The following is an 18402-nucleotide window of genomic DNA, read 5'->3' as shown; positions in this document are numbered from 1 at the left end:
TACATTCACTTATTTTAAAGGTTTACTTATCCTTTAAGGAATCTATACACACATAGATCAGATTGTATGCAATGGTCTGCGCATCTGTGGGGTCCAACCCAACCCCAAGCTCTTCCCGTAGTCCTATAATTATATGAGGGGCCAGGAAGTTCTAGAATGTTCCCCGCAGAGTTGCCCGTGCCACTGGTACTGACTGGCAATCAGGAGTGAGAACCAGCAGTGCACAAAGTAATGGCACCAACTCTGCAATTGGGGGGCCAGTACAGGGGAGCAGATTGGTTGGGGACTGTGGGGGTGATGCTGGTTGGGGAAGGGGAATTATTCACTTTCTATAACATCTCCCCTCCCTTAACATTTCAGTTTCTCTGTGTGGCCCCTGGACTGAGTGGGGCCCCTGGACAGACAACAATGAAGAAGAGGCACAAAATCTTCTCTTTTCTGGTTTATTGAGTCACATGATCACAGTTATTATCGTTGTACACGGAGGGGGAGGGGGTTTAACTAACAGACAAAACCATTTCCACTGTTGCACTTTCCTTCCGTGAGTTACAAAATGCCCCTCGGCACTTGCGCGGGGGGGGGGGACTAACAGTCAGCTCTTGTCGCTAATTCTAAGGTTTCCTATAGGAGGACGAGTTTATTCGAGTCTAGTGGAACCTCTGCAGGAATTTACACGCTATGTACAGAAACCTCTAGATATTATATACCCCTCCTTTTATTATATACACTGCAGGCAAGAGCAGGAATGGTATGTTACAATGGAGCAAACACATGCTGGACTGCAGAACACACGCTCCAATGGGACAGCGACACACAGTCAATATACACGTCTGTATAAATATCCGCTGAACGAGTGCCAGCTTCTTGGACGAGTCCCGGTGCATGCAGCACAGCGTGGGGGTCATTCCACACCGGATGGCGGCCCAGCTTGCGTGTTGATATTGCAATACATACATGTACAGTATATAGGAAGAGATTTGTTTCTTCTGATTTACCCTTTTACATTGTTGTACAATTTCATTCTTAACTGAAAATATACGGATACAGGGTCTGCTCATTCCAGGGAAGATTCCCACTATCCAGAGCTGCATTCTAATCTATTTACCCCTCCCTACATCTTGCTCTGTATTATACACCTGCAGTTATTGGGGTGTAATAATACAAACAGGGGTGTCTCCTGTGTTCTTACAGGAGGAAAGGAGATCTCACCATCAGCATAGGAAGGGGTTCTTTACTGTAAGGACAGTCAGGTTATGGGATTCCCTACCAAGAGAGAGGGAATGAGTGATTCATTGGTGGGGAGGAAAGGAGATCTCACCATCAGCATAGGAAGGGGTTCTTTACTGTAAGGGCAGTCAGGTTATGGGATTCCCTACCAAGAGAGGGGGAATGAGTGATTCATTGGTGGGGAGGAAAGGAGATCTCACCATCAGTATAGGAAGGGGTTCTTTACTGTAAGGACAGTCAGGTTATGGGATTCCCTAAAGAGAGGGGGAATGAGTGATTCATTGGTGGGGAGGAGATCTCATCATCAGCATAGGAAGGGGTTCTTTTCTGTAAGGACAGTCAGGTTATGGGATTCCCTACCAAGAGAGGGGGAATGAGTGATTCATTGGTGGGGAGGAAAGGAGATCTCACCATCAACATAGGAAGGGGTTCTTTACTGTAAGGACAGTCAGGTTATGCGATTCCCTACCAAGAGAGGGGGAATGAGTGATTCATTGGTGGGGAGGAAAGGAGATCTCACCATCAGCATAGGAAGGGGGTTCTTTACTGTAAGGACAGTCAGGTTATGGGATTCCCTAAAGAGAGGGTGAATGAGTGATTCATTCTCTGCATATATAAATAGACATGGATATAGGAGCTGCCATAGTGATTGCTGCAGGATTGTAATTAGAGAGAAGTCTTCCGGCTGGCGCTCCTGTGAGACACACCGTGTGTATATAGATATATTTATATATTTATACAGTGGCAGAGCAATGAGGGTTAACCATTCGGATGTGCCGTTAATCTTCCCTGGAAAGAGGCGCAGGCTACAGGTAAGTGCAGGTCTAGTACAGAGGTAAGTGAAGCTACAGAGTAAATAGGTTATAAGTGGTTACTATAATGACCAATAATACTGATATATTCTGTAATATACAATAGTGAGTGTGGGAATAGCATAGGGCATGCAGTACAGTCCCTCTCCTCACTACAGCGCCCCCTACCTACGCTGTAAGTCCAAACAATAAGGGGCACCGGGGGGCTCGTGTAGTTACAGAATAATGTGAGTGAGAATTAGAAAAATATTTCTGTAAATCCCCATTTCTGCTGAGTTTCTGAAGGAAAGCGTTTGCTCCGGCGGCAGCAGCAGCATGAAAATAACAAGTGCTCAGGTTCAATCTGCTGCTTTTAGTTCAGCAACGCTCAGTCCTCCCAGCGATCACGGAATTACAACTCCCAGGGCCTCCCGGGAGTTATAGCTCGGCGTCTCCTAAAGCCCCGTGCCACAAAATCGCTATTTAGTCCACTAAAAAGTCTTTTTTCATTTTAGAATTGAGATTTTTGCAAGAAAAAATATTTAAATATTTAATCACAGTGCTAACGATCCTGAAGCAGTCGTGTCATGAGGCACCAAACTTAGATTGTAAGCTCTGCAGGCCAGGGTCTCGCATCAGCATGACAGATTAGAATCCGTTACAGGCAACGCAAGCAATGGGGGGACGTGGGGGGGGGGGCACACTCGCCAATTAACAGAAGACAAAGGGGAAATAAAGCCTAAAAAAAGTTGTAAAATACAATCTCTGCTATAAAAGGTGCGACACTGGGGAGAGGAAAGGGTTACAGTGACACAAAGCGGGTTTACTTGCCCTTGACAGACGCTGACGTGAAACAATTCCGGGTTATTTCTATACAAAGTGGATGTTTCTATTCAAAAAAAAATCACATCCTGAAAATTCACAGTTCTCGGAGCCTTTACAGTGTCCTAAATTTATTGTTTTTATCATCAAACCGCCAGGACTACGGAGTCACATGGGTGGCGATTATTGATCCAATATCATATTCAGAGAGGGGGAGTGTGAGTGAAGCAGAGTGAGTGAGGGAGTGAGTGTGAGTGAGTGATTGGCACATTTGTTCATGGATTAAGTGCAACAACAGCAGTGCAGTCCGTCCAGCTCCGCCCCATATTGCTACAATTGCTCGAAGTCAGAACAAAAGGATTTCAGGTTCAAGTAGAATCATCCCAGATGCTAAATTCTAGCTAATTACCCGCACGCTGGCTCGTTAGAGAACCTCTGATTAACCCTAGCAGCTCCAGAAAGCAAAGCAGAACTCGGGGGGTTGTATAGGAGTTACAAAGCGACAATGCAGTTGGTCTATTTGTTACAGTTACTCAGTTATCAAGCAATAAATAAGATTTGTTTCCCGCCCCCTAAAACATGACACTTACTCATAGCATAAATGCAGGGCCACATCATTTATCTAGAATTGTTAAACGGTATAATATGTTCGTTGTACTTTTATCTACGTAGGTTCCATGGGCCCCGCTGCCCAACCCTGCATTAACGTCTCCCATTAAATAACAGAACTACATCAACGTTAACGCATTAGTGAGACAGAACCCTATTCCGCCAGTAGCAATGCATTGTGGGCCTGGAGCGCTAGACTATTGTACTGATCCCGCTGTGTTTTGGTTTGGTGCTTACAGATGAGGAGGAGGCCTGCTGGCTGTGGTGGTGCTGTGCATGCTGGGAATGTGCAGAGGGAGGGAGGGGTGGGTGGGAAGAGTGGGAATGTTGTGCATGTTGCATATAGGGGGTGTGCTGTGCCACGGGGTGGTACTGGTGCTGCTGAAGGTGCTGAGGGGGCAGATAGTGATGATGATGATGGTAGGGAGGAGGGTTTTGCTGTATGTGACAATACTGGGAGTGCTGAGCGTGTACTTGTGCCTGGGTTTGGCCTTCAGACGGCCCTACCAGTTCCCCCGTTGAGTGACGTTGATGGGAGATCAGAGTCGGGTGCTGCGACTGGGATGCGCTGGAAGCCAAGTGGCCTTGGGACGAAGAAGAAGGTTTGCCCCGTTTTGTGCCAAACAAAGAGCCTAAGAGGGAGGAGGAAGAGCTAGGCATGCTCTGGCGAGATGGGCACTCCCGTGTAGATGGGGTTCGTCGGCGTATGTGAGGGCTGCTAATGATGGACCCCTGGGGGAGAGAAGGGAACAAAAGAACAATTAGAATTTTGGCAGTTTCTTTGTTTTATCAACATGCTAAGTAGACATAGACCCACAGCTAGAACATGCCTAATCTAGAACCCATACTCAAGCCCACTTTAGCACCCACACTCAAGCCTACTTTAGCACCCACACTCAAGACTACTCTAGCACCCACACTCAAGCCTACTTTAGCACCCACACTCAAGCCTACCGTAGCACCCACACTCAAGCCTACCGTAGCACCCACACTCAAGCCTACTCTAGCACCCACACTCAAGCCTACTCAAATCTACTCTAGAGCCTACACCCTTCCCTCTACATAGTCTGGGATGTGGGATGTCAACTCGATTGGTCCTCCTATTAGCCCTGGTCAGCCATATTTGGCCACTGAGGATCATCAGCAGAATTCTAGAGTAAGTGTGAGCTCTGCTTTGGAGTGTTCTAGGTCTAGAGGTCCTACAGCTGAGCCTGTGAACAAGGGGTGGTCTTTGTGCGCTCATGGGACACTGAGCCAAACACACGCAGTTATGCAGGCCGGGGGTGGGGGGACAGACATGACCAGTGTAGATTAATGGCTTCAAGATGAATGAAATCTCATGAAATCCACATTGAGTTCATTATTTTCTTATTCTCCCTAGCTGTAAGCCTGCCTCCCCATGGGTAGATATATATATATATAGTATATAGGATAAATATGGACAGAGAAGCAAGTAGAGGAGGAGTAGGAGAGTGAGGAAGAGAGAATGCTGATAGCAAGCTGGTGCTTTGCACACACAGAGGCCCCTGAGAGTGAGAGAAGCAGAGGTCCCACCATGCTACAGGAACGGGTTGGACTAACAGTGTCCCACAAACCAGAATATTGGACTGATTTGCTCTGATAAGGGTGTGAGTGTCCAAGCATGCATGGTATCTGAGGCAAGCAGAAGAATAACGAAAAGAAAGGTTGGAAATGCATATCACATCCAGCTAGACATACGTCGCTTCCTACTTACTTCCATATTGCTGTCTAGCGATCCTGCACTGCTGCGTCTCCCACGCTTGCCTGCCCAGAACATGCAATACCACAGATTAGAGACCGAGATGAGACCTGGCACATTACACCTTGCACCCTGCTCTAACTCACAACCATCATTATTACAACCATAGGGGAGCTTCGCTAATGCTGCTGCCCAACATATGTTACATCACATACCCTCCCAAATTTCACTCTTGGTTTGTGCCATCAAACACTTTCCATAAAGAGAATGAGCCATTTGACATCATCTGAAGGAAACTTCTTCTTAAGACACCTTCTAAACTTTCATCCTCTGAAGGCACCTTCTAAACTTCCATCCTCTGAAGGCACCTTCTAAACTTCCATCCTCTGAAGCTTCCATCCTCTGAAGGCATCTTCTAACCTTAGATCTTCTGAAGGAACCTTCTACTGAGAAAAACAACCTCCTGTCCTGGCGCAGTCCAGATGTTGCAAAGTAGCTGAACTGGGGAACAATGCTGGATGCTGACTTTCTGCCCCGTCTGGAGTATAAAGGTTTCCCAATTGTTTTCTTAACCAAGCATAGTGAGAATGCATCATCTTACTCATTATTTAATGACTGGTGCCTTATAAACATGAATTGTTTTAGGATCTGGAATGACTTGGAGGCACCTTCTAGAGGTTTAATCACATGCAGGTACCTTATAAATGTGATCTACTGCACCTTCTGAGCTTTTAGAGACATAAAAAGCACTTTCTAAAGGAGCAATACCCTGATAGAGGCTTATAGACCTTTAGGAGGCACCTTCTAAACATCTAATCACTCAAATGCAGCTTTGAAAGGTTGACTTGTTTGAAGGTCATTTCCAAACCAGATCAAGTAATGGTTTGAGTGGAGTTTGATAGCAGAAGACCATAGAGGAAATATGGTGGGCAGTGCTATTGGCATTCACTATAATGAGCTAATTGCCTAATGCTCGTTAGGATTAATGCTCGTTAGTTCTAGCTGCACACTAATGATTAATAGTCCAGCCTTTCAATATATAAATGTACAGATACCAGCAGCTTCTTAGAAGACTATTCAATATCCAGATCATATTTGTAGCATCCCAGTTTTATGAATGCGCTAATTATTTCCAATCGGAATAGATTTGAGTTGATCTTCTAGTTTGAAGGGAACCACCAGGAATTTCATTACAGCAGAATAATGAAGGGAGGAACTTGTGATTCAATTCCTACATGTGATTGGTTACTGGAAGCTCTAGCTCAGCAGGGTGGCACTTTAACTCTAACAGGACGGGGAGGGGGTATTTGGCTAAAAGGCAGCGGCACTAGGATAGCGATGCCAAGAAGAAAAGAGAAAGTCTTACTTGGATGCAAAGGGCTGTTTCCAAACAAGAGATCAAAGACTGAAAAATGATACTGAATGATTAGTAAAGTACCGACCAACTCTGAGCCGCTACTCTGTGTGCTGGGGGTCAGTTGCTGCATGGGGCGGAGCCAGAGACTGTATGGGTGGGACCAGTTGCTGCATGGGGCGGGACCAGTGACTATATGGGGTGGGGCCAGTGACTGTATGGGGCAGGGCTAGTTGCTGCATGGGGTGGGGCCAGTGACTGTATGGGGTGGGACCAGTTGCTGGATGGGGTGGGACCAGTGACTGTATGGGGCAGGGCTAGTTGCTGCATAGGGTGGGGTCAGTGACTGTATGGGGCAGGGCCAGTTGCTGTATGGGGCAGAGCTAGTGACTGTATGGGGTGGGACCAGTGACTGTATGGGGCAGGGTTAGTTGCTGCATGGGGCGGGGCCAGTTGCTGCATGGGCTGGGGCTAGTGACCGTTTGTGGTTGGGCCAGTTGCTGCATGGGGCGGGGCCAGTGACTGTATGGGGTGGGGCCAGTTGTTGTATGGGGTGGGGCCAGATGCTGTATGACACAGGACAGCTCCAGATTACTGGGGAATGATATCCAGACCTGGGGTGGAATTTCTGCAGTTCACAGTAAAGTATCAGAGGGTTAAATGGCACAAGTGAGTGAGTTTATTATATAGTGAATAAAGTGCCCCCTCTTGTAAAATATAAGGATATTATAAGTTACCGCGGAGTTTCATGACCATATAAAAGTACGAGGCTGAAGGCAGAGTTATACAGGTCATGGAACTCCGAGGTGACTTCTAATATCCTTATATTTTACAACTGGGGGTACTTTATTTATTATAATACACAAGTTTCAGTGAGTCATGTGACAGAAATGACATCAGAACTCACCGTTTATAACTGATGACATCAGAACTCACCGTTTATAAGAATATAATTTACAAGATATTCATGGCTTTTGTGTATTATAAGCAAATTAATTCAGTGGGGGGGGGGGCAGTTCCAGAAGTCCAGTTCCAGTCTGATGTCAGGGCCAAATATCCAATATTAATGTCATTTTATTGTGTGACATCATTATTTGAACATAATCCCCAAGCCTGGACCCTGTGAGTGTTAGAGGAGTATTGTGTGATGTGACACATTGTATCAGTGAAGCCCAGCAGCTACACACAGACACAACGAGACAAATGTTCTGGGGACACAGCGGATCACGGAACCAGTACAGGAATAGGGTGAATGGGCCGCCAGGACATTATACAATTTGGTTTTGGCAAATGCCGGGGACACGGACGTTACACAAATTGCAAGAAAAGAAAATAACTACAAACAAACTCATTTTAAAAGAAAAGGAAATGATTCCGAGGTGTCGGTAGGAGAAGCTCATCCCATAGTCGGAAGCTCACACTGGGGCCCTACACTTCCTGGTACTGAGGGGCCACGTCTTGCCTCTGGCCAATCACAAACTTCACAACTCAATCCATTGGCCCCAGAACCTGAAGGAAAATCTTTATCTTTCTGTCAAATGCACCTTCATCTGGAAGCCGGGGGTCCTGCCCTGGGAAACACAGTCAGTGGTGGTGAAAACAAGGGGAGCAGGGGGTACGGCTGCACCGGGGTCACTGGGAGTCCTGCAATACGGTGCACACTCCCCCCACTCCCGGCATATGGGGGGGGCAGGAGGTCTGACGTTGCAATTATGCCCTGGGAATCATAAGCCTTAAGTGACACCCCTAAACATTGTATCTAGAATCCGCCAGGAACCCTAACTCACACCTCAGTCGCTGACTGGAACTCCCAGCACCCTTGCCATGCCTTGTACCAGTACTGAAGGTATAATATTACATTGTAACGTGAAGGAAGAATCAGTGTAAAGTAAAATGTTACGTGTTGTGTCTGAGAACAATTTGGTGCAAGAGTCTCCGGTTATATTCACTAAATAAATATGGAATTATGTACCCCCTATTGTAAAATGTAACGCTATTAGATGTTCCAGGGTGAAGGTGATTTCAAATATCCAAATATACTACCATGTAATATTTATTATAATACACAAGTCATGTGACAAAAATTACATCACTAAGCACCGAATATTAAGATTACCAGACATTTGGTCTCTTGTGTTTTATAAATAGATATATATATATTTATAGGAACTGGATCAAACATTCTGTCCCAGTGGCTGCACAGATCCTATCTGATCCCCATTGTAAGCAGCAGTCCTGTCCTGCTTTATGGCAGCTGAGATTCTAGCTATCTGTATAACAGAACATTCTGTCCCAGTGGCTGCACAGATCCTATCTGATCCCCATTGTAAGCAGCAGTCCTGTCCTGCTTTATGGCAGCTGAGATTCTAGCTATCTGTATAACAGAGCATTCTGTCCCAGTGGCTGCACAGATCCTATCTGATCCCCATTGTAAGCAGCAGTCCTGTCCTGCTTTATGGCAGCTGAGATTCTAGCTATCTGTATAACAGAGCATTCTGTCCCAGTGGCTGCACAGATCCTATCTGATCCCCATTGTAAACAGCAGTCCTGTCCTGCTTTATGGCAGCTGAGATTCTAGCTATCTGTATAACAAAACATTCTGTCCCAGTGGCTGCACAGATTCTATCTGATCCCCATTGTAAGCAGCAGTCCTGTCCTGCTTTATGGCAGCTGAGATTCTAGCTATCTGTATAACAGAACATTCTGTCCCAGTGGCTGCACAGATCCTATCTGATCCCCATTGTAAGCAGCAGTCCTGTCCTGCTTTATGGCAGCTGAGATTCTAGCTATCTGTATAACAGAACATTCTGTCCCAGTGGCTGCACAGATCCTATCTGATCCCCATTGTAAGCAGCAGTCCTGTCCTGCTTTATGGCAGCTGAGATTCTATCTGTATAACAGAACATTCTGTCCCAGTGGCTGCACAGATCCTATCAGATCCCCATTGTAAGCAACAGTCCTGTCCTACTTTATGGCAGCTGAGATTCTAGCTATCTGTATAACAGAACATTCTGTCCCAGTGGCTGCACAGATCCTATCTGATCCCCATTGTAAGCAGCAGTCCTGTCCTGCTTTATGGCAGCTGAGATTCTAGCTATCTGTATAACAGAACATTCTGTCCCAGTGGCTGCACAGATCCTATCTGATCCCCATTGTAAGCAGCAGTCCTGTCCTGCTTTATGGCAGCTGAGATTCTAGCTATCTGTATAACAGAACATTCTGTCCCAGTGGCTGCACAGATCCTATCTGATCCCCATTGTAAGCAGCAGTCCTGTCCTGCTTTATGGCAGCTGAGATTCTAGCTATCTCTGGAACATATCTAACCCTGCATTAGGCACAGTAGCCTTTGCAGACGATACTTGAGCAGAGAAGAAAGCCAAAAACAGAACAAATATCCAATACTTGATATTTAAATAAACAAATACTACACAGAACTGAAACATTAGAAAAGAAATAGAATACTATGGGATGTGACCTCCCCAAACCACATACAAACACAATGTACCCCAGGATAACATCTAGGGACTGCTGGGGGTGTCACAAACATTATCCTATAAAGTCTAATAAATCACTGATTATTCTGAATGACACTTCTCGGCACCGTATAACACACTGCTGGCGGCGGCACTACATTTGCTTTGGAGTCGGAAGGTTTCTCTGCATATAATTATTATCATGAATCGGCTCTGGGGTCACATTCACTGCAATGGAGATGGGATCAGACACAGAGGCCAACAGGACACAGTGGGTGTGATGGAAGGGTTAATGGCTCAGATCTGGAGATTGTGCCACAGACAAAGGGCAATGTATGTGTCAGCAGCAGCCCTGGGAAGGGTTAACATCAGTTATTTGAGGCGACTGGGGGAGCGCAGTTCTGAATTTAGTTTCAATCCATTTCATTCATCGGATGTGATGGGAACACAAAGCACAAATTACACACGAAGAAGTGTATACGCTTGTTTAGCCCAACCCAAAGCCCTGCAGGTGTTGCCAAATAACAACTTCCTTCATCTCCAGAGGATGATGGGAATTGTAGTTCAGCCGCATCTGGAAGGTCGGAGGTTGCTAAACCCTTAACATGGCTCAGTCTGATCTCTAAATCTAAAGGTTCACTTACGCTCAGACTGTCTTGTTTCTCCTTTACAAATACACAGATTAATCTATATTGTGCACTTTATTAATCCCATTGTTTGGGGGGAAGAGAGGGAAATAAACAAAAGGTTTTAGTCGCAGGTTACGGCTGTATACAGCACAAAGTATAGTATATTTACATTTAATATACATATTTGTGTATATTTAGCTCATAACCACACGAGCTGTAAGGTCCTCACCTGCTTCCGAGAGGTCCCTGAGAGAGCTGCTTAGAGCGCTGCGTTTTAGCCCCTCCCCTGAGGCGTAGCTGTCGTCTAGACACGCCCTGTTCAGAGCGCTGTTACCGGACTCCTTCTTCAGGCTGGAGCTCTGGGACATGCTGGGCCGCACCACTCCCTTTTGCTTTTCTAACTCCGCTGAAGCAACAACAGGGGACACCAGTTAGTGCCAAGAAATGCCACAAAGCTTCACAAAATATCCAAAAATTTAGAGACAGGAAAAAAACAGGAAAGGCATAGAATAGATTCACAGTATGTATATATATATATATATATATATATATTATATATTATATATATATATATATATATATATATATCCCCAGAATGGGCCTTTGGGTTCCATATCCCCAGAATGACATTGGGCCTTTGGGTTCCATATCCCCAGAATGACATTGGGCCTTTGGGTTCCATATCCCCAGAATGACATTGGGCCTTTGGGTTCCATATCCCCAGAATGACATTGGACCTTTGGGTTCCATATCCCAGAATGACATTGGGCCTTTGGGTTCCATATCCCCAGAATGACATTGGGCCTTTGGGTTCCATATCCCCAGAATGACATTGGGCCTTTGGGTTCCATATCCCCAGAATGACATTGGACCTTTGGGTTCCATATCCCAGAATGACATTGGACCTTTGGGTTCCATATCCCCAGAATGACATTGGGCCTTTGGGTTCCATATCCCCAGAATGACATTGGACCTTTGGGTTCCATATCCCAGAATGACATTGGACCTTTGGGTTCCATATCCCCAGAATGACATTGGGCCTTTGGGTTCCATATCCCCAGAATGACATTGGGCCTTTGGGTTCCATATCCCCAGAATGACATTGGGCCTTTGGGTTCCATATCCCCAGAATGACATTGGGTATTTGGGTTCCATATCCCCAGAATGACATTGGGCCTTTGGGTTCCATATCCCCCAGAACAACATTGTGTTTTTGGGTGCCAGGGTACTGGGCAGGTAGGGGTACTGAGGCTGGACATGGTGCATTCACTGGAGCAGAACCATCAGAAAGGTTTGGATGGGTGCGCTATGGATGGACCATCGGGATACAGAAGGTAAATGGAATGTTAGGAGAAGAAGTAAGAAACAGGTGAGTGCATGCACAGGTATGTACCTTTGTACTTACACTCTATTCTGTACTTTTCCATCTCTTGAACCTCAGCTATGGACTCTCGCAAATCATCCGTGAATTTCTTTCGATCCTGAGGATTTGGGGCGTTGAAGTTGATGAGAACCTTAATGTCTGCACCAGGGATGGCCGAGGTGAGACGAATGCCGTTAGGGTAATCTAATATGCAAATGAGAAGGGGGTTCTGATCACTTCAATGACGAGAGAGAAGGAAGGTCCCAGGAATCTCTGGGACAGTTTGGGTTCATATGAAGAAATCATCTCAGTACTTTCCCTGAGTGACAACTGAAGTTTGGGCTACTGATCACTATCAATTGGACCCTCAGTGGACCCGTCTTTAGGAAGCACTAACTCGTGCAAGTGGGAGCACTAACTAGGGAGGTCCCAGAATAATATAATGATGCCAATGGGACTGATGATGATGAATAACTTCCTCCCAGTGCAGTGGGTATGGAGGGGGGTCCCTGGGTATGTGGGGTAGGGACCAGGTATCAGGATAAGGCAGTTGTACAGAACTTACATTGATTCTCAAACAGAAGAACTTGCATTCCATAAAGGGAAAACGACTGCCGGAAACTGTAAGTCACAGAATTTTTCTTCTTCTGGAAAATCTTTGTGACCTGAAAAAAATAATCAGTTTTATTTAGGGATGCACCGAATCCACTATTTTCGATTCATCCGAACCCCCGAATCCTTTGCGAAAGATTCGGCCGAATACGAATTTGCATATGCAAATTAGGGGTGGGAAGGGGTAAACATTTCTTACTTCCTTGTTTTGTGAGAAAAAGTCACGCAATTTCCCTACCGCCCCTAATTTGCATATGCAAATAAGGATTTGGTTTGGCCGAATCCTGCTGAAAAAGGCTGAATCCCAAACTGAATCCTGGATTCGGTGCATCCCTAGTTTTATTTATTAGAGGAAATGCCCAATAAAGAGCAATAATCTGCATATTCCTGTAATAGAAAGCATTGCATTCCTTTCCTTTAGTCTCATTAAGGTGGGACAGTCCTTAAAAGGGGTGTGGCTTATTGTAACATGGGTGGAGTTTCACGTAGATTATGGGGATCTGGCTCCAATCAGTCATGGGCGGGTGGATAGGGGTGCGGCATCATATAAAACACCATTTCTAGACACATTCTCTTCTGCTGGAGCTATTACTTTACAAGGGCCCCAAGCAGCTGGAGGAACACATCAGTATGTTTGGAGTTTTCAGCCCCAGGGCTCAGTTGGATGATAAATTTGACCCCACTGCCAACCTGTAACACTGACCGTCACCCCCCCGTTACTTACCACAAGCAGGTCATTAAACAGGAAGATTTCCCGCTGGTGCAGACCCAGTTTCTGGGGTTTATTTGGATCTGGAACCTCGAAAAGTCGACAGTAACAGACGAGCCTGCGGTGAGGTAACGAGAGAACCTACAGAAGAGAGAGAATAAACCCGAATGGAACCGACACTGGGACAGTTTCTGTACTGAGTCTTTGCTGGAGGGACCTGCCCACAACATAATAAATAGCAATACAAACAGGGTGGTTTAAGGGAAAATAATACAGGGTACAGGGTACATATAGGATATTGAGTAGAGTTACATATGGGCAGTATATGAACTAGCACTGCCCCAACTATGGACCCTCCACCACTCGGCCTCGTCCTCTGTCCCACCAGGATTTGCAGTTTAACAACAGGACCACAGCTTGAATATCCCCAAAATTTCCCCCACAGTCAGGGACCCCCAGGATTTCTAAGCCAAGGACAGGAATTTCTACTCCTCTCTGTTCTGAAAGTACAACCAACGACTGAATCAAGGTGCCCAAACTGCGCAGCCTCATTTTATTAAGCTCCCATCATTCTTAAGATGTAGGAGTTCATATATTTATTTCCCTTTAAATTGCTCTTCACCTGGTGGTAATAGGAGTTCCTGCACCAGATAAATACTGCCCAACTGATACCTCATTACAGGGGATTCCACCATCAGCATAGGAAGGGGTTCTTTATTGTAAGGACAGTCAGGTTATGGGATTCCCTACCAAGAGAGGGGAATGAGTGATTCATTGGTGGGGAGGAAAGGAGATCTCACCATCAGAATAGGAAGGGGTTCTTTACTGTAAGGAAAGTCAGGTTATGGGATTCCCTACCAAGAGAGGAGGCAATTAGTGATTCATTGGTGGGGAGGAAAGGAGATCTCACCATCAGTATAGGAAGGGGTTCTTTACTGTAAGGGCAGTCAGGTTATGGGATTCCCTACCAAGAGAGGGGGAATGAGTGATTCATTGGTGGGGAGGAAAGGAGATCTCACCATCAGCATAGGAAGGGGTTCTTTACTGTAAGGGCAGTCAGGTTATGGGATTCCCTACCAAGAGAGGGGGAATGAGTGATTCATTGGTGGGGAGGAAAGGAGATCTCACCATCAGTATAGGAAGGTGTTCTTTACTGTAAGGGCAGTCAGGTTATGGGATTCCCTACCAAGAGAGGGGAATGAGTGATTCATTGGTGGGGAGGAAAGGAGATTTCACCATCAGTATAAGAAGGGGTTCTTTACTGTAAGGACAGTCAGGTTATGGGTTTCCCTACCAAGAGAGGGGAATGAGTGATTCATTGGTGGGGAGGAAAGGAGATCGCACCATCAGCATAGGAAGGGGTTCTTTACTGTAAGGAGAAGTGGAAGAATAACGCTATTTATTATCCAGGCAAGGGAACGTTGGGTATTAGAGTTCAGCAACATATGGGAAACCCAAGGGGTCTATGTTGGAACAGATTCAGTTTATGAATTTATCAAACAACTCAGTTTCTCTAACTGCCCCCCCCCCCCAGTTTGCACACACAGTATAATAAGGGAAACATTAGCCTATGGCCCAGGCAATTATAAGAAGGATTCTATGAGCTGAATTAGGTACAATGGGCACAGACTGTAGGGGGCGCCTCTTGCCAGTTATACGGGGGCACAGTAACGTCTCATAACTGGATCAACTGAAGCACAATCAGTGCAGTGAGTCTATGTCTGGCCCAGAGAACATCTCGTGGTGCATTGCTGGTGGGCAAGGATATAAATAGCAGCAATATTGGACCCGGCAGAACCAGAATGTCAGCAGTCTGAACCCACAGTGACGAGGCAGATGGACTGAAGGATCATTTCTCATTGCAGAGGGGTAACATTTACAATTCTGTCTCCTCCCCCTGCATCATTATATAGTGCAACTGAGTACTGTGCCAGCACCATAAACCCCACTGTACAGTTGCACTTGTTATAAATGCAGTGATGCCAACCAGTCATGTGACCCGCGTGGTGAGAGCAAAGGAGTCTGGGAAGCTCTTTAGACAGGCTGTACAACATTAGCAGGACAGTTATCTGACGTGATCAGCTCGAGGATATAACAATTAACATTTAATAACATTTAATAACAATTAATAACAATTAATAACAATGAAGGACACAGGAGCCCATAGAGAATGAAAGGGAATACCTACACAGCCCAGTCCATGGTGCAAGGATCCGATCTACAGTAGAAAGACAGACAGACACATTAGTCGGTCACAGCAGTAACAGACTTGCAGGACTGTAGTACCCACACTGTGATCCATAGCAACAAACCCCCATAGGCTGCTGCATGCGCTACATTATCTGAGTCCCACCCCCTTTCCCCAGTACATCATATTGTGCTGCCCCTCACTCCCCGGGGCAGTTATTAACCTGCAGATATAAATACACATAAGGTATGTCTCCTTGTCTGCTGAAAGCCACAGCAACCAATCACCACTTACCTTCTATTTACCAACTGCAATAAGACTAATAAAAGCAAGACTCTGATTGGCTGATTTTTAAACAGTTTTGTGTAACTGCAATTGCTAAAGAAATCACTGTCTGCCTCTTTCTGTTGTCTAGTTCTGACTCATGACACAATGTCAGCTGTACTGCAACCTGGTTTGAGGAGTCAGGACCAGCAGTGCAGGCAGTGAATAACAATGATACAGTATAATATAAGGTTAGTGTGAGCAGTGAATGGATATTGGGGAACTGAGTGGAATTCGGTGAGTTCTTTTCTACACACTCCCTGGTACCAGGGGGGCATTTGTCTGTATCTCAGTCTCACCCGGGGGTTTGTGTCCCCCAGCGGCAGAGCCAATAACGCAGATCATGTGACACGAGGAAACACGGGATACAGAGTCGCACACACGGAACCAGGGAATGGAGATTTAGATGCAAATGGGTAAATTCACTGGATAGGGCCCATAACATAAACCTGCAAGAGCTGGTGCCCACGTGAGTTACAGTTCAACAAGCCCATGCTGAGGGTTTCTCTGCACCAACTGCACCAGGTTCTACAGCAGCTTCATATTAACCATTTAATTGCTGAATGGAAACGAGACCCGATTACTGGGAATGTTCTTACCGGCTTCTTCCCAACGATCAGTTTTTCCACTTTCTGCACCTGCGACACGTGATCCTCGTTTGTCTTCAGCTCCCGCTTGCGGATCCGCTCGTAAATCCCAACCAGAGTTTCCCGCGGGATGTCCTCCCCATCATCCACCCCTGCGGGGGGCAAATCCCATTATCAACCTCATTCCGGAACATTCCTGTCTCTCCTCTGCACCTTCAGCCCCATTCCTACTGCCCCTTAGGGAAATGCCCCCCTCTGTCCTGTGTCCTGCCCTCTGCTTAACAGCCAGTAATGGGGGAACCCCGGCCCCCACATACCCCAGCCCCCCTTTAGACTAGAGGAACACAACTTTCATTTGAGGCAGAGTAGGGGGTTCTATCACGGTGAGGACAGTGAGGTTGGTCAGTTAGGGGGAGATTTGGGGTGAATGTTTATTTGTACCCTGGGTACCCCTGGAACTATAGCAGTGTGACACCCCAATGTTTCTATATATCTGTAACCTTGTTATGAGCTAAGGGGGCCCAGTCTGAAGGTCAGTTAGGGGGAGATTTGGGGTGAGTGTTTATTTGTGTCCTGGGTACCCCTGGAACTATAGCAGGGGAACTGTTACCCCAATGTTTCTATATATCTGTAACCTTGTTATGAGCTAAGGGGGTCCAGTCTGAAGGTCAGTTAGGGGGAGATTTGGGGTGAGTGCTTATTTGTACCCTGGGTACCCCTGGAACTATAGCAGGATGACACCCCAATGTTTCTATATATCTGTAACCTTGTTATGAGCTAAGGGGGCCCAGTCTGAAGGTCAGTTAGGGGGAGATTTGGGGTGAGTGATTATTTGTACCCTGGGTACCCCTGGAACTATAGCAGGGTGACTGTTACCCCAATGTTTCTTTATATCTGTAACCTTGTTATGAGCTAAGGGGGCCCAGTCTGAAGGTCAGTAAGGGGGAGATTTGGGGTGAGTGCTTATTTGTACCCTGGGTACCCCTGGACCTATAACAGGGTGACACCCCAATGTGTCTATATATCTGTAACCTTGTTATGAGCTAAGGGGGCCCAGTCTGAAGGTCAGTTAGGGGGAGATTTGGGGTGAGTGTTTATTTGTGTCCTGGGTACCCCTGGAACTATAGCAGGGTGACACCCCAATGTTTCTATATATCTGTAACCTTGTTATGAGCTAAGGGGGTCCAGTCTGAAGGTCAGTTAGGGGGAGATTTGGGGTGAGTGCTTATTTGTACCCTGGGTACCCCTGGAACTATAGCAGGATGACACCCCAATGTTTCTATATATCTGTAACCTTGTTATGAGCTAAGGGGGCCCAGTCTGAAGGTCAGTTAGGGGGAGATTTGGGGTGAGTGCTTATTTGTACCCTGGGTACCCCTGGAACTATAGCAGGGTGACACCCCAATGTTTCTATATATCTGTAACCTTGTTATGAGCTAAGGGGCCCAGTCTGAAGGTCAGTTAGGGGGAGATTTGGGGTGAGTGTTTATTTGTACCCTGGGTACCCCTGGAACTATAGCAGGGTGACACCCCAATGTTTCTATATATCTGTAACCTTGTTATGAGCTAAGGGGGCCCAGTCTGAAGGTCAGTTAGGGGGAGATTTGGGGTGAGTGTTTATTTGTACCCTGGGTACCCCTGGAACTATAGCAGGGTGACACCCCAATGTTTCTATATATCTGTAACCTTGTTATGAGCTAAGGGGGCCCAGTCTGAAGGCAAGTTAGGGGGAGATTTGGGGTGAGTGCTTATTTGTACCCTGGGTACCCCTGGAACTATAGCAGGGTGACTGTTACCCCAATGTTTCTATATATCTGTAACCTTGTTATGAGCTAAGGGGGCCCAGTCTGAAGGTCAGTTAGGGGGAGATTTGGGGTGAGTGTTTATTTGTACCCTGGGTACCCCTGGAACTATAGCAGGGTGACACCCCAATGTTTCTATATATCTGTAACCTTGTTATGAGCTAAGGGGGCCCAGTCTGAAGATCAGTTAGG

General features: G+C 46.1%; 1 protein-coding gene across 11 annotated transcripts in view; it reads right to left on the bottom strand.

Moving 5' to 3' along the window:
* Positions 1–1733: 1733 nt before the first annotated feature.
* Positions 1734–18402, bottom strand: part of LOC108704046 (IQ motif and SEC7 domain-containing protein 1) — a 184971-nt gene continuing 168302 nt past the window's right edge. For 7 of the 11 annotated variants that reach the window (XM_041591008.1, XM_041591012.1, XM_041591013.1 and 4 more), the window contains 9 exons: positions 16421–16560; positions 15498–15527; positions 13325–13450; positions 12554–12653; positions 12019–12192; positions 10855–11031; positions 6536–6574; positions 5185–5234; positions 1734–4181 (listed from right to left, as the gene is read on the bottom strand). In XM_041591008.1, the coding sequence (XP_041446942.1) occupies positions 3642–4181; positions 5185–5234; positions 6536–6574; positions 10855–11031; positions 12019–12192; positions 12554–12653; positions 13325–13450; positions 15498–15527; positions 16421–16560 (1376 nt within the window). In that variant the 3' untranslated portion in view covers positions 1734–3641. The remainder of the gene's footprint in view (positions 4182–5184; positions 5235–6535; positions 6575–10854; positions 11032–12018; positions 12193–12553; positions 12654–13324; positions 13451–15497; positions 15528–16420; positions 16561–18402) is intronic. The other 4 variants (XM_041591009.1, XM_041591010.1, XM_041591011.1 and 1 more) reach the window with 4 other exon arrangements.

This window comes from Xenopus laevis, chromosome 4L (genome assembly GCF_017654675.1).
Source record: "Xenopus laevis strain J_2021 chromosome 4L, Xenopus_laevis_v10.1, whole genome shotgun sequence".
NCBI classification, from domain to species: Eukaryota; Metazoa; Chordata; class Amphibia; order Anura; family Pipidae; genus Xenopus; species Xenopus laevis.
The sequence above is the reverse complement of the archived record's forward strand: the minus strand, read 5'-3'. Positions and strand labels throughout refer to the sequence as shown.